The sequence below is a fragment of the Lonchura striata genome, chromosome 14 (assembly GCF_050655825.1).
Source record: "Lonchura striata isolate lonStrDom1 chromosome 14, ASM5065582v1, whole genome shotgun sequence".
In the NCBI taxonomy this organism is placed as follows: Eukaryota; Metazoa; Chordata; class Aves; order Passeriformes; family Estrildidae; genus Lonchura; species Lonchura striata.
The window spans coordinates 8,702,974-8,718,315 of record NC_140716.1 but is presented as its reverse complement, the minus strand read 5'-3'; the positions used below and the strand labels follow the sequence as shown (position 1 = coordinate 8,718,315).

The following is a 15,342-nucleotide window of genomic DNA, read 5'->3' as shown; positions in this document are numbered from 1 at the left end:
TGCTGAAGGGTAGGTGGCAGAGCCCATAATAATCCTCTGCCTTTTGCAATTTTTATTTTATGAATGTAACTACTGGTCTTGCAGAAGAACTTTTTGTGAAGGTATAAACCAGTGACTGGCACATCCACAAATCCAGCAGCAGGTAGCTGCTGCTCATCTGCAGTCCCCCTGCAGTACTCACCTGTGTGGAAGTGTTAATATTTCAATCTCGCCCAAAACAAGAGGAAACATGGAAGCCTTTCATTTCTGTGTGTTTGGCTCAAAGACTCCTTGTGGTGCTGGTGAAAAAAGATTTGAATTAATCTATTTCTTTTAGTATTGCTCATTTTAATAGGCTTTGCTCTTCATGCTTGTTGTATTGTAATTCTGATTTAACAGCATTTATCAGTAGAAGATCACTGCAGGGCCTTTAATGATTATAGTTGTTCGAGCTGATAGTCTGAGACTATTAAATAAGGTCCAATTACTTCCCATTTATTTGTGTTGTTTTTTTCCCTCCAAGTAACAAAATGTAATCCTGAAGTTCGTTATTATTCTTTGTATTGTATTCATCTAAATAGATTTTCTACCTAATTAAGGCTGAATACATTTGTGCTAAACTGACTGTATTTTACAAGGATGTTTTCATTTGTGTGTGAGGGCGTCTTTGGTTTCTACCATCCATATTCTGATTATGTTTAATTTCTATAGCTGCCAGAGATGTATTGTGTGTCTCAGCAATTCACCCTGGGCTGCTCAAGATTGTTTAGATTGGAGTTGGAATAGGCATTCTCATGAATTTAGTTGGAATCTAGTTAGTAACAAGTCACCAGGAAGCAATTTCACATGTTTACTACTGCTCTGAAAGATATAAAATCTATTTTGGCTGATTTCTGGATGAAAGAAATAGAGATGAAAGCTGAGGAATTCAGATTAACCGTGTTATTTTTTTATGGGTTAGGTCACTGAGAGGGAAAGGTAAAAAAATAAAAATGAAAGTTTAGCTGGTAATGGGTATTCAGTGTGGTTATCATGTCCATAGTTTAAACATGGAAATAATTGAGCTTTACTCCTGTTCTTACTTTGTGTTATTTATTTACATACTGTCTCTTCAGGGCACCTTTGTCAAATAATGAAGGAATACAATTTGGTGAGAAACAAGAACACAGAACATGTCACATTTTCCTTTCAGTATCAGAATAGCTATCAGGAAAAACAGTCATGTAGATTTATCAGTTCTTGACCTCACCTTCTGAACTCCTGTTAAGAAGTTGTGTGGCATTAATTAGTGTCTGCTGCTGCTCTACCATGTCTTTTCAACTAAGGGTTCTGTTCAAGGATCACCAAGTATAGGCACTCTTATAAAAAGTCACTTAAATACTTTCCCTTGAAAGAAGACTGACTTCCTTGTAAGCTCCTTCATGTCTGAACTCTTTGTTATAATATTCAGCTTCTCTAGGGGAGAAGCTGTAGGAAAATAAACCTCCAGGGTTTTCCTGAGCTTTCTCAGGAGCTGCATTTTGCACTGTCAGGCCAGTCCTTCATGTCTTCCCTGGTTTTGTGTAATTCTGTTTAAAGATGTGCTCGTGCTGAAGTGGATCCAGGAGGCTCAATAACCCTGGTGGATGCTGCAGGACAGATGGTGCAATGAAGGGTCCTTTGAGGGCTGCTTTGCCTGGGAGCTGAGCAATGTCTTGGGTCGTGCAGGGTGGGTTCCACTGCCCACACCCAGGCAGAGCTGAAGCTGCTGCATTAGTGGGAACTAATGAAGTGTGTGTGTGTGTGTGTACACACAGTCAAAAAACCTGCCCCAGCCCTGGGAGTGTTGCTGCTCCTGGTGGTGAATCCCTGGGGCAGGACCTTTGCCAAAGGCAGGGCTTGTGCCTGAATCTGGAGTCCTGATGAGGTTCAGGGTCATTTGAAAGAGAATAAAATGTGTAAAGTGGGGGCAGTTATTGGTTATAAATCAAGTTCTGTTACAGATTGAATACGTTCGTCTGGTCTGTGCTGTCAAAGTCCAAACCTTCCTGAGAAGTTTAAATTAGCAGAGAACAAAGTGGTCTGTTTGGAAGGACTATGGATGTGTACTTTCACAGCTCCCTATAGCAGTATTCCAAACTTTAATAACCAGAACATCTGAAATTACTGTTGATACAATTATGGCTTTTTGTACAGTTACTGTGCTAAGCTGGAGCAAATGTGAAAATCTGTTTGGTCTCTTGAGGGATGCAATATTATTTTACTCCCTAATCTAAATCACTCTGAAAGTAAGTCACATGTTAGAAAAAAACAGAAAAACTATTTTGAGGAAAGCAGCCAAAGTTTTGAAGCTGTTTTCATTAAATTTCAAACTAGAGCATCTTCCCTTAATGTATGTATGTAAAAAGGGATAAAAGCAACTTCTATTAATGATGTTTTTACGATTTTGTTTCTAGTGTTTTGAATCACACTGCTGAAATCAGTGTTAAGAAAAAATAAAAATGGATGGCAACAGTTTTGGAAAGGAAAAATAATCCTCCAAACAATCACTTACCAATGCAGATGTTCCACTGAGGGGTCCCCTGTGCACTTTATGGTGGTCCATCTGTTTCTCTGCATTTTAAAATGCTAAATGTTGCAATAGTTTTGGGCTGGCTCTGCCTGTATCTGTTAGAGCTGAACCTGAAGGACTCCTGCTTTTTCAAGTATTAGAATTCCCCCTTTAACCCAAATTATTGCTTTGTCTCATTTTCCTTTTACATTTACAGAAAGCACTGTTTTTGAAGCAATTACATCTTCCATCATTGCCAGCTTGCAAGTCAATAAATCTATTTTCACCTTTTGCATCTCCCTCTCTAATGAAAGGCATAAAGTAATGTAATATATTTCTCACAAAATGTTTCTCCTGAGTCTTCAGCCACTGACAATTAAAGTACAATGCACTTATTACAACAAAACAGAAAAACATATGGAAAAATGTAACTACATTAACATCTGCTGCCTTTCCTCCATCTGCTGTCTTTGGCCTCACTTTTGTTCAAGCCTGCCAAAAGTGCTCATTTTCCAAGGGTCTCATGGCACATCAACCACATCTTCAATTAAAGTTCCCAGTTTCTTGTTTGTGTTGATGGCACAATGGGATGTCTGCTCTGCATCCATGCGGCTGCATGAGGGATTCGAGCAGAGCAGTGGTGCTTTTACAGTTTGAAAGATGTGAGTGTGGTAGGACAGGAGACAATGGGGTGACCACAGCATAAAGTTTGTAGTTCTGGATGCCAAAGGTTTTGATTTCGACTAAGAAACAGCCCACAAATGCACAAAGATAAGAGCAGAAGAAAAAATATTTAAATGTAGAGATGTGATCCTCTGGCAATTGGAAGGTGTCTTTACTGAAGTAATTAACAAGCACTACCAACTAATATGCCACAGCTGTGTTCTAATTATCTTTCCATAGTTCTGTTTAAATTCTTCTCAGTCATAGGACAGATAAAATAGATGGTCCTGTGAAAGCTGACCAGGTCTCTGAGGCTTTGACATGTGATGCAGATTTTGAAGCTATTCCCCAGGTCTGTGAGCTGGTTGGATCCTGAGCAGCTCACCCCAGCAAAGCAGCAAGTGCCTGTCCCAGCTCTGGGAGTCTCAGCTGTGTGTGATCCTCCATGACTGCCCAGGCATTGCATATTTTCACAGGAGGTCAATAATTGGGTGCTTTACTATGTGAAAGGAGGAAAAATATGTAGTTTTTTATAGTACAGGTGTTAGATTTATAGCTGGTCCTCAATCCAGCATGTCCAGTCCTTTGAGTAAGATCTGTGTGTTTTGCTGTTGCTCTGTGTTCATGTGTATATTTCTGGTTTGTTTTGCTGTATCTTTGAGGTACCAAGCTTTGCCAGAGGAAGAATATGAGAATATGTTCTCAGTACAAAAAAACAGCAAATCCTTCCGTGCTGGGGAGAAAATGAGTTGTCAGATAAACTGTAACTGTGAACATTTGCCATTCAGGGCTTGGTTGCACATGGTCCATCCATCTGTATAGTATTTATAGGACTTTGTTGATAAAGAAATTGTACAGTGAATAACTTTTCCTAAGAAGGGAGCATTTACTTACTGTCAGGAGGAAGTGCTCTGCACAATGCAATGCACACCTCTGGCAGATAAATGCAAGCTCCTGTTGTGTGCCTTCGTGAGCTGAGTAGGGTTTTCTTTTAGGTTCCCTACAAAGCCTCTGCAGAAGGAGCCTTGCAGAGCACGGTGCCTCTGCAGGTGTGTGGCAGGGCTTGCTGGATGCTGGAGCAGTGTGCACAGTGTGGGCTCTTCCCTTGGCTTTGGTGCCTCGAGCTGGATCCCTCAGCTACAGTCTGTGTGCCCGTGCTGCCTGCAGAACTGGTACACCCCTGTCTGCTGATGTCTGGTCTCTGCTGATTTAAATGCACATTTAAAGCAGATTTTGTCTAGTGCTGTTTTTTTGTGTATTGCAAAAATTAGCAGTCCTATTGCCTAATCCAGGCTGTTGGCAGAGGAGCTCCTTCCAGGGGCAGTGGGACGCTCTGTGAGTTGTACCTAATGGCTTTGCATGAATTCTGATCCTGCAGTGGAAAGCCCCACTGAGAAAGGGCTGGCTTGTTGGAGGTTTCCTGTGCCCAGTATTGGAGCCATGGTCTTTAACCTCCTGCCTTTAGCATGCAGGATATGTACCTGAAAGAGTACAGGGGAATTTGTGGCCTGAGTAACCCCACATGCATGCTTATGCTTGAACATGCTTAGCTTGAATGCAAATATATCTGACAGATGTGTCTTGCAAATACAGGCAAGCAAATGTGAAGAGTGGCAGTCTGCAGGTGTGTACACTTACCTGGGGTCTGGCTGAACTGGTGTGGGTTGTACTTGCAAAAGCCTCTGAGAGTGTTAACAGGCTGTCATTAGAATCCATTTGTCACTGCAGACAGCTGGGAAGTTCTTCCAAATTCTCTGTATTTGTGCTAGGTGCAGCGAGCAGCAGCAGCTGTTGTTGGGTCTGTAGTAGGTGACAGCAGCAATTTATTCCATAGTTTCCTCAGTAGGTTGCAAACTCTCTGCAGAAACCCAGGCTTTCCCTTCTGAGATAGATGGCACTTTGAATTCAATCAAGCTCAGAGTACCTAAGCCCCAGACCCTCAATCACTGCAGATGAAGTGCCTAATACATTGTGAGAGCATACATTGTGTCTGACAAACTTTAATAAAACACACCAGAGGTGGAGTTTGGAGAATTAAAATCTGCGTGTTCAACAGAGAGCAGAATTTGGAGCAGAATTCAAATTCTCACAGTACATATAATGACTCTGAGTTTAAAATGTTATTTTTGCATTAATATGATAATACTATTTTTAACATTAATGGCAATCAGTATGTAATTGGCAGTGATCTCATGCGCACTCCTGGGTACAGACTGTTCTTTCCCAGTTTTGGAGTATTTGCTTGTTATTCTGAACTGCAGTGTGCACACGCTCAGAAGAGGCCCCAGAGTCATTAAAACTCTCCCTGCCAGGGCTCTTGCACTCAGCACTTAACCTCTCCTTGGATCTTCTGAGAACCAGGTAAAGTTAGGACAGAACATTTATGCAGAACATCAATCCATCTCTTAGGCCTGTGTTCTGTGATAGACATCCACAGTGTCACACTTCATCTTGGAAATATGGTGGTGCAAAGTCTCCAGAGGTCTTTACAGCATCTTCCAGTACCTGAAACAGCTGCAAGAGAGCTGGAGAGGGACCTTGAGCAAGGGCATGGAGGCTTGGATGAGGGGGGATGGCTTTACACTCCCAGAGGTTAGGACTGCAGGAAAGGCACAGGTGGAATATGTGCTCTTTAGTGGCACGTGTTGTGTGTGACACCTGTAACACTGAGTAATTTAATAAGGCAGCCTCTCAAATGAGTTGAGTTTGGATATAGCCCCTTCTGGTCCATGCCTAGAGAGAATTGCTCTATTGTAAAGGCCAAAATGGAGCTTTCAATAGCAGTGGTAGGTGTTGGTTTGAAAACACTGCTTTCATCTTTGGCTGTGGACACATATGGGTTGTATTCATGGGCTTTCACTCTCTTTTGGTCCTGGTATGGCCTTCCATTTTTTCAGTGATTTGCAAGCACAGAGTTAAGGAGGTGCTGCTAACAAACAGCTTGATCAAAGTTGAAATAAATGATGATTCAGGCAGTGAACCTGCTGATGTATGTCCCATGGTACTGTCAGAACTGGGATTGCCTGGTTTCAAGATTGTCTCTCTGTGAGATGACTCTGCCCTGTCTTGAATGTCTTAGATATCCATGATGAATAAAATCTGCAATTAATCCAGCACTGTAAAAATAAAGTATTGCAGAGCAAGTAAAACCCATCTTCCTGTAGCCAGCTGAGCACCTGATGTGCTGCTTTTTGCTTGTACCCCTGAACTTCACAAATGAACACAACTTACTGTCAGCAGCTGCTGCTGCTCTAAGCTGGGAGTGCTGAGTTTCATTTCCTCTGCACTGCAAGCGTGCACATTCTGCTCTCACGTGTGGAGCCTAGCTTGAAATCACTGTACTGTAAAAATCACACTTGGCTTTGGTGAAAGCAGTCGAGAGGGAAATGCAGATCAAAGGTGGGTGGAGATTTTGGGTTTTGTGGTATTTAACACTTGCACCAACAGGTGTGAGGCTGGATTTGATTTTCCAACCGGGGTATTTGTTACATGTCCTTCTGTTTCAATGTGTATCTATAGCTCTTGGTTTTACACTTGTTGTACAGACCCTGCTTTATTTTTAGCCTCTGCTCCTCCCAAAGAGCTCTCTCTGCAGACACTGGGTGTCATGTGTGGTGGGAGTTTCTGTGGTGTTCACAGTCCCTGCGGGCAGGGAAGAGTTGTGGCCCAGCTTCATTTTGTGTCTGCCTTGGAAGCATTTAGAATTCATTTATTTCAGATTCCAGCATGTAGGCTCGGAGAAGCATTTCCCAGAAGGGGCAAAGCACTTGAAGGTGGAAAATAGTTTAAAGAAGTGAACCATGCACGAATAACTGTGCTGTTTGCTTTGCCTTTTCTCCTGAGGTTTCATCCTGGCTCTGTGCTGTGTCCCAGCGTGGTGGGATCTCTGCTGCAGCCCCGGGAGCTGCACAGCCTGTCCAGCACTGCTGCTGCAGGGCTGGCGAACGGGGAGCAAAGATTCCCATCGAAACCTCACATGAGTGTGGTGTCAGATGCTGTGTGAAACAAGAACGTGCCCACACCTGATCTTTGGGCACTCTGTGATGCTCCAGGGGGGTTTGGAAGCAGGAGGAGGGCAGAGGGCGTGCAGTGCTCTGCATCCCCGGGACATGGGAGGTGTGTGCCTGTTGCTCTGGTGCAGGCCAGGGTCTCCTTTGTGGGTAATAACAATTGCTGTGAAGAACCAATAGCAAATCTCCTCTCCCTTTCTTTCCCTTTTATCAACATGCATTTGCTTTACAGATTAGGATTTTTTTTTTTTTAATTTGAAGACAAAGATCATTTAGCAAGAGTCAGCCTGTGAGAGAGAACGTTGCCAAGATACATAGAAATAGCCTGTTGTGGCATTGCCTTAGAGACTTTAGAAAAGGTTTATTGAAGAAGAGAGAGTTGTTTTTTTGTCTTTGAAGATCCATTGAAGATACAGGACAAATGGTGGGAGCCGGGCTCTGAAAGTAATTTTTTTTTTTTTAGTTTGGTTATTCCTGGGAATGAAGGTTGCCTTGAAACTATGTTTTGTTTATTTTGTTTCTCTTTGGTTTTCAGTGAACACCAACAAAGCTGGGGAAGGGGCTGGAGCACAAGGCCTGTGAGGAGCAGCTGAGGGAGTGGGGATTCTTTAGCCTGGAGCAAAGGAGGCTCAGGGGAGACTTTATGGTTCTCTACACCTCCCTGAGCAGAGGCTGCAGCCAGGTCAGGGTTGGTCCTGTCTCCCAGGTAACATCTGACCGGACAAGAGGGAGTGACCTCAGGTTGTACCAGGGAAGCTTTAGATTGGATATTAGGAAAAATTTATTCATGGAAAGTGTTGTCAGGCACTGGAACAGGCTGCCCAGGGAAGGGCTGGGGTCACCATCCCTGGGGGGATTCAAAAACTGTGTAGACGTGGCACAAGAAGACATGGCAGTGCTGGATTAATGGGTGGGCTTTGATCCTGAAAGTCTTTTCCTGTTTAAATGAACCCATGTTTCTGTATAAGTGCTATTCTTTTCCTTAAAGTAAGTCTGAGAAAAGAAATTGATTTAATGCTTTCTCTTAAATGTTACATTTTATTTAAAAAAAAAAATATTTCACGCCAAACTAGAATTATTTTGTTTGTTTGAAAAATGTTTGGAATTTGGTTTGTGAGTGGTTGTCTGGTGTTGTTTTTTTTTTTTAAAACTCCTTTGCATTCATCTGTGTCTGACAGCTTGAGCTAGTTGCAAACAGGACATTTTCATGGAGAGAGAATCACTTTATTCACTCTCTAAACAACTTCTAAAGAATAAATGATTCAAACATTTCTCATTGCTGAGCTTCAGAGGTCAAACTGATACTGACTCCCTGCATGGCCTGGGATAAGTCATTATCTCTGTCTCCTTTCTCTGCAAACCCTGACTGTTAAATAGTTCCTCCCAGAAGAAGTGTGAGAAACAATTAACTCATGCTGATAAAATGTTTTGAATACAAAATGTGGTTGATAGGTGCTAAAAGATGCTCCCATCAGTCATCATTAGTGATGCTGTCATTTCCCAGTCTCTGATTTTTGGTTACATGTTCCACAAGTGAAAAGGAAACAGAACAGACTCAAAAAGTCTATCCATATTTTTTACTCCTGTCTTCAGATGTTTTAATAACTATTTTTCATTGATTTTATCTACTACTGTTTACTTTTGCAAACCAAGATATTTTCATGTCCAGAGATCTAAAAATTGTGTCCCTCACGAGTTTCCACAGCTGGAGCAAAAGTAGCTCAACCTAACCCATCCCTGATGCAGACAAATATTTTACATGATCTATTCATTTTCCTTTATATGATAGATTTTGACTGTTGCAAAGTTATGGTCTGTGTATTTGTCTAAGAGCATTGAGGGGAGGATCATGATGGTTGAGAGCTGACACCTGAGCCTGACTCTGACCTTCCCAGGGAGAGTTCAAAGGTGTAGAAACTCAAAAAAGAAGGAAAAAAAAAAGGGGGGGGGGGGGGCAAAATTGGGAGGGAATTGTTTTGTGGCAAAGTCACTGCCTTAAGAAAGCTCAGGCTGTAGTCAGGTGGTGCTTTCTGCAGAACAACGAGGCAGTTCTGGGATACCAAACTGTGATGGTTAATCACAAGGAGTGAAGGAAAGCATTGAAGGACCTGTTTTTGCTCCTTTGAAACCTGTGTCTGTTTTCTCATGGATATTTAATGGTGTCAGGGTGAAGTGTCTGGTTAATCACTGCTCACAAACCTGTGTAAAACCTCCCTGCTCCATCTGAGATAGGCCTTGGACTCTGGCCCAGTGAAGAAGAGATGCCAGTGCAGGTGACTTGGGCACCCCAGAGGCTCTCAGCTTCTGTCTGCTGCAAACCCCAACACAGGGATTTTCTGCAGTATGTAGGATTGTAACTGATCTATGTTTTCATGTAAGAAATGCTTGTCATGCATGGGATGTGACTGTTTAGTAAGATGAGTATAATTTTTCTCCCATTTGTAGGATGGCTATTTTTCCCACCGACCGAAAGAGAAAATGCGAACAGACAGCAATAATGAAAATTCAGTCCCCAAGGACTTTGAAACTATTGATAACAGTAACTTTGCTCCCAGGACTCAGAGACAAAAGCACCAGTCTGAGCTGGTGAAAAAACCCCTTAGCAAACAAAAGGAGCACTTGAGAAAGAAACTGGAAGAGGAAAAGATGAAAGAGAACAGGCTGCTGGGGAAGAACTCCAACGAGGTGGTGCAGTTCAGCGATCACCTGGGAAAAAACAGCAGCAACAGCAACAACCTGAAGGAGATTGACAGGTTTCCCACACAACATCTTTTACAAAAAATTGAGAACAGCTCCCCTGAACTGAAATACGACCAACCACCCAAGTGTGAGGTGACGGGCAAGGAGGCGATCTCGGCCATGTCCCGCGCCAAGTCCCAGCAGTGTCGCCAGGAGATCGCGGACGTTTACTGCCAGCACAAGCTTGGGAAGCTGATGCCGGAGCAGGTGACACGTTTCTGTGCCCTGGAGGGTAAGTTGGGAGATGGAGAAGTAAAACACTGTCTTGGGGGAAGCATTCTCTGTAATTGGAATGGCCTTCTGATGACAGAAATGGCTTTATTGCAGGAATGTGTAATGGACTTGGTCCGTGAAAACAAGGGAGGCTTTGAATTCTCTTTGAACAAGGGAATAATACAGATGCCACAAGATCCCTGGTGGATTCCTGTAGAATTCACTTCCACCAGATTTTTATTGCACACTGTGATAAAGGTATTCAGCTGCTCCTGTTTCTTTTAGTTCTTAACCTACAGACACAGAGAAGAATAGTCAAAATCTTGCCATGCTGTGCAGGAGTTGTGTGCTTTTTGGTAATCAGAGAACAGCCATTCAGTGAAACGTTGAATTTTGGAGCTTTATGCTAACCAATACATGAGTGGCATTGCTGTTATGGCTGTATGGCTATTTTTCTGTCACACTGGACTCCTAAGCATTTTGATAACCCAGGTAATTATCAGAAGCATATAAAAAATTTCCAAAAGCACAGGGAAAAGATCCAATTTTTAGCTGACTTCTATTTTTAATGTTCTTGAATCAGCAAAAGTTATTTTCAAAATCACTGCTGGAAAGTCAGTCACCTCTGCTGGCCTAAGCCAAGCTTTTATTTGTTGCTTTGGTTTCCCCATGCCCTCAGATGTTACCTCTCAGCTTGCTGTCAGTTTGCATGTCTGAGCTGACCTTTTTCTACTTTTCAAAGAGTGCTTCATGTGCCACCGTTCATCCAGCCATATAAGCTCTCCATAGAGTAAAATGCCTTCTAAAAGAAAATAGCATTGATCAGTTGATCAAAGTGGGTATTGATCAAGGAGCAGCATTACCCACAGCAGCATTTGTTTATACAACAGTCCAGAGTCCCAACCCTGTAATTGGCCATGCACAGAAGGATATGCCATGTCTTTGTCCAAACTGAAAGTACAAAGGGGATTTATAAACTAGAGAATAGGTCTTGCTTTGAGACTGCAGAATAGACATGGGGATCCATGGGAGCCAGGGGATGTTTAGTTCCTTTCATTGGGAGCATCCTCTAATGGCTTGTTTACTGCACCATCACAAAGCAGTGGTTACAGCAGGGTGATTTCAGTGTGGTAGAGAGAAGGATAGCATTGCTATTACAGAGATTAGGAGGTTAAATTCCCTGTATAGACAGTGAAAAAGAGGAGCTGCCCCAGAGAATGTATCAAAAAAAGCACATCTCCCTGTAACAAGATTCTTGGGCTTTTAATTTCGATGGTGCATCTTGCCAGGATGAATGTTCTGAGCACCCCATTCCCCACTCCAGTGCATCTGTGACTGTCTTGTTTTGGTTTTTTACCATGTCTCTTCTGGTGTTTTTTCTCCCTTTCTTATCACGGTTAAATATTGTTAAGCTGGGTGGGCCAGACACTGGAGACAATTAATGGAGCAGGCAGAAGACACAGTTTTCAGTGGGAAGAAGGGAAGAGGGACAGTAAAGGCAGCACAAGTTGAAGGGAAGACAAGAGAACAGCAGAGAGTTAAAAACAGAGCAAAAGCAGACATCAGTAACAGGATGAGCATCTGTGAGTACCCCTGGGCACTGCTGGGCACCACTGGTGGAACCCACTGTGATAAACATGTCCTTGCTGTTCCTTCCCTCTTCTTCCCCCTTCTTCCCTAGGGGCAGGGCAGTCAGCTGTGGTCTGTGAGGAAGCTGAGGGAGGCCAGCACGTTGCAGACACTGCCCTCCAGGGATCAAGAAGGTGTCTTAGTAATAGGACCAATGCTGTAAACCTTGTGTAAGCAAGTATAGCCCATATACAAATATGCAAGTGATATCCTGGCCAAGCTGGAAGGTATATTGTGATTAGTGTGCAACTGTGCAATTTTGCACACATCTGTGGTTCCTGCTTGGTAATCTGTCTTCCAGGGGTGCAGGGTGACTTTCCAGAAGTTTTAAACAACTGCCATCCTTAAAAACAGGTTTCTCAATAAATATTTGCTGCTTCTTTTCTAAGTACAGGATTTATCTCTTATGCCTGCAGTCAGGATAAGAACAGTGTCACATTTTACACTTAAAGCCTTTCAGTATATATGTACATAGCACACTGGTATAAATGCTTCCATTGTAATGCCAGAGTAAAATTCTCAGGAAAACTAGGGGGTACAAATACGTTTAGAAAAATGATGAAACTGTCCAAATGTGATTAATTTAGGAAAAACTCATATGGTATGTATATATACCACATTAAAAAATTAGGTGCATAAAGATTGTGTCTAAAATTTTTAGGTTTGCTGAGCTAGAGCTTAATTTAATTTTTTACTTTAAGTGGTGGCACTTGTTTAAAAAAATAATTGAGAGACATGTTAGCCTAGCCAGATGGATACATGTGGAAAATATTGACTTTTCTTTGCCTCAAGGTTATTTCCTCCTGCCTATGCTGACAGCTGAAGTTAACCACTTCAATTGCCAGATTTCCTTGGCAGAAAGTCTGGACATCCTGTGTTCCATATGAGGTTGCTCTAGAGCAGATTTGGGAGCTTTGCTGTGGAGAAGTGGTAATGCAGAAGCACATGGAATGGGACATGAGTTGCTAATGCAGGAAGCACCAAGGCACAGGAAGATTGGGTCACCAAACCTATGGAGGAAATCCAGACCTTGAAGTCATTTCCCAGATGTTTCAATACAGAATTGTCAAGACAGACATGGGGGAGCCCCAAAACTGAAAGCACCCAATGCCTACTGGAAGGCCTTGTATGGATATAATTGGTAGATCCCTTGAATTTTATAGGCCTGTTAAAGATCCATTGTCTGAGTTGCAGTGTGTTGTGGTCCCCTATCTCTCCTCCCACTGTAGAACATAAATACTGCTCTTCTTCACTCACAGAGCGACTCCATCCCTCATGAAAGGTGACTTCAACAACTCTGTTGGTCCTTGAAAAGAATTGAGCTTGGTTACAGGAGAGTTTGTGAAATACTGGACATCAGCTTTTGGGGATATAAGACACCCCTTTGGTAGGATTGCTGGTAGGGGTAGATGTGAGTATTTTAAAAAGCAATCTGGTGTTTTTCAGCAGCAGTCAAACATCTGGGGTCTGAGTCTGTGTGTTCAGCATTTGAGTTCATGTTCCCATCAGTTTAGTTTGAACAAAGGTTTCCTGTCTGTTTTCAGCAAAATTGTGAAGTATAAATATTTATGCGTTGGAGCAGCAGATTCATCCATTATCCCTACATATAAATGTGTTCCCAGTGCTGTGGTTTCCATTGAGATATCATCCAGAATTTAATCCCCTTGGATCTTGTCTCAGCTGATCAAAACCATGACGCTGCTAAGTGTAGCTCTCAATCATGGCCAGGACTCCATCCAGCTGGATTGTCATAAATGTTAAGTGATACATTCACTTCAGTTATCAACAAGAACGGGATCATACAAGCTGTTACTTTTTGAAGTGTTTTATTGTTTCCAAAGGCAACAGGCAAAGGAAGTTGATTATAAGGATCTTCAGTGATAAAAGGAAGGATTGTTAAAATCAGGAGCATGATGTCCCCTGTCTGACGTGCAGGTGTTATTTCCGTGAGGGCTGCAGTCCCGCTAAGGGCATTGCTGCTGGAGCAGTAGAACAGGACATGGCACCTTCAGCAGCCACCTGACTTGCAGAGCAGGTGAGCTGACATTTCCCTGTAAGCTGGTCCTAAAACACGGCACAAATCTATGGCACAGGAGATTGGTGTTGAAGGGTTTAGGTGCAGCCTTACCCAGTCACTGCTGAGAGCAGGGCAATGGGCAGCTTGCAAGTCTCCCTTGGCTCAGAAGGGAATGTTCGGCCTTTGTAGAAATGAGTTTTGGGGATAATGCATTCAGCAAATGTGAGATGGGAAGTGTAGGCTCAGCACAAGGTTAGATGAGGAAATAGCAAATCCAGTCCTGTGCAGGTTAAGATACTCACAGACATCCTTTGGGGAGTTCTCAGGAGACATGGTACAGCCTGTGGACCATGTGGCAGATGTTTCCTTGCTGGGGCCATCTATGGCCTGGTCCTGTACAGACACTGATTGTCCTGGTGGGCCAGACATTCTTCTGCTCACCAAAGCTGTCGGTGCACGTGGACCCTCTGTCTCCCTTCTTTGTCCATTATCATGCACGGCCCTCCTCTTGTGCAGAGATACTGAGAAGAAGCAGAAGTTTAAATGAGAATTCTTGTCTCTAAAATACCCATCACTCTGTACCTGTGCCTTGCAGGGTTGCTGGATGGACACAGAGCACAATTCCTGCTTGGTCATTGCCACCAGGTCAGGAGTCATCACAAGCACAGTCCCCAGTGGCATCTGCACCAGGCCTCCTCTGGGCCAGCTTCTCTCAGCTGCCATATCCCCAGGGGAGCCTCTGGCCTAATCCTTATCATTAATTACCCCATTGGCTTTATTCTTGGCCCAGATCTATGGCCCTAGATAGACCAAAGTACATAGCAGAGTTTTTTCAGAAGTATTTTCTAAGATGTAGTTCTAGCAAGTGAGAAGTCCCTGGGAAAGCAGAGAGCCTCAGCTGATACTGATTTATTTCCTATGGGCGTTTCTGTTGTCTTTTCTTAGTTTTTAAGTCAAACAGGTTTTTCACTACCTTCATCCTTGTAGGGTAAACCCAGCTTATAATAAAGTAGAAAAATAATCAAGCTTCCCTAATTCCAAAGAATTTAGCAGCACTGAAAGAGGTTTTTTGCAAATCAGACTGCCTTCTCCCTGGTTACTTATTGATAATGCTGCTCTGGCACATGGAAGCAAGTGCTTTCAGCTTCTTAGAGGCTGCTGGGAAGAAAATTTTCCATTTTATTTCAGAAACACAACCTTTTGGTTTTAAAACTGACAGAAAAGGGCTCTGGAGCTCTGCTTATTGAACACACAGGTAATAGCAATCTGAATGTCCAAAATGTTTTTATCTGATGACTTGAAAGCACTCAGCAGAAAGAGGTGTGATTTGCAGGAAGGGAGAGGAAAAGCCACAAGATGCCAAATACTTGTGGGGTGGAGCAGAGCTGTTCTTCAAGGCATGGAAATGAGAGCATCCTCTACAGAATTTTAAAAGAATGGGAACTGTAATGAAGCAAATAGAGGATTTCATCTGCTCAATATGCATGTGTATGCACACAGTGACATATAAATGTGTGGTTTGTTTAGCTTTTAAGGTTTTGGCAGTGCATTTTTGGACTCAC

The 15,342-nt window shown here is 42.8% G+C and overlaps 1 protein-coding gene and 1 long non-coding RNA gene across 6 annotated transcripts in view; one reads left to right on the top strand and one right to left on the bottom strand.

Annotated features, from left to right (window-relative positions):
* LOC146766077 (uncharacterized) overlaps positions 1-5,306 on the bottom strand; it is a 34,648-nt gene extending 29,342 nt beyond the window's left edge. Inside the window, exon 1 of the long non-coding RNA XR_014958530.1 lies at positions 4,811-5,306. This is a non-coding gene — a long non-coding RNA (uncharacterized LOC146766077). The remainder of the gene's footprint in view (positions 1-4,810) is intronic.
* The window catches only part of XYLT1 (xylosyltransferase 1), a 176,738-nt gene that overhangs the window by 76,469 nt on the left and 84,927 nt on the right, over positions 1-15,342 (top strand). For all 5 annotated transcript variants that reach the window (XM_085592344.1, XM_021539812.4, XM_085592342.1 and 2 more), the window contains one exon: positions 9,628-10,153. In XM_085592344.1, the coding sequence (XP_085448470.1) occupies positions 9,628-10,153 (526 nt within the window). The remainder of the gene's footprint in view (positions 1-9,627; positions 10,154-15,342) is intronic.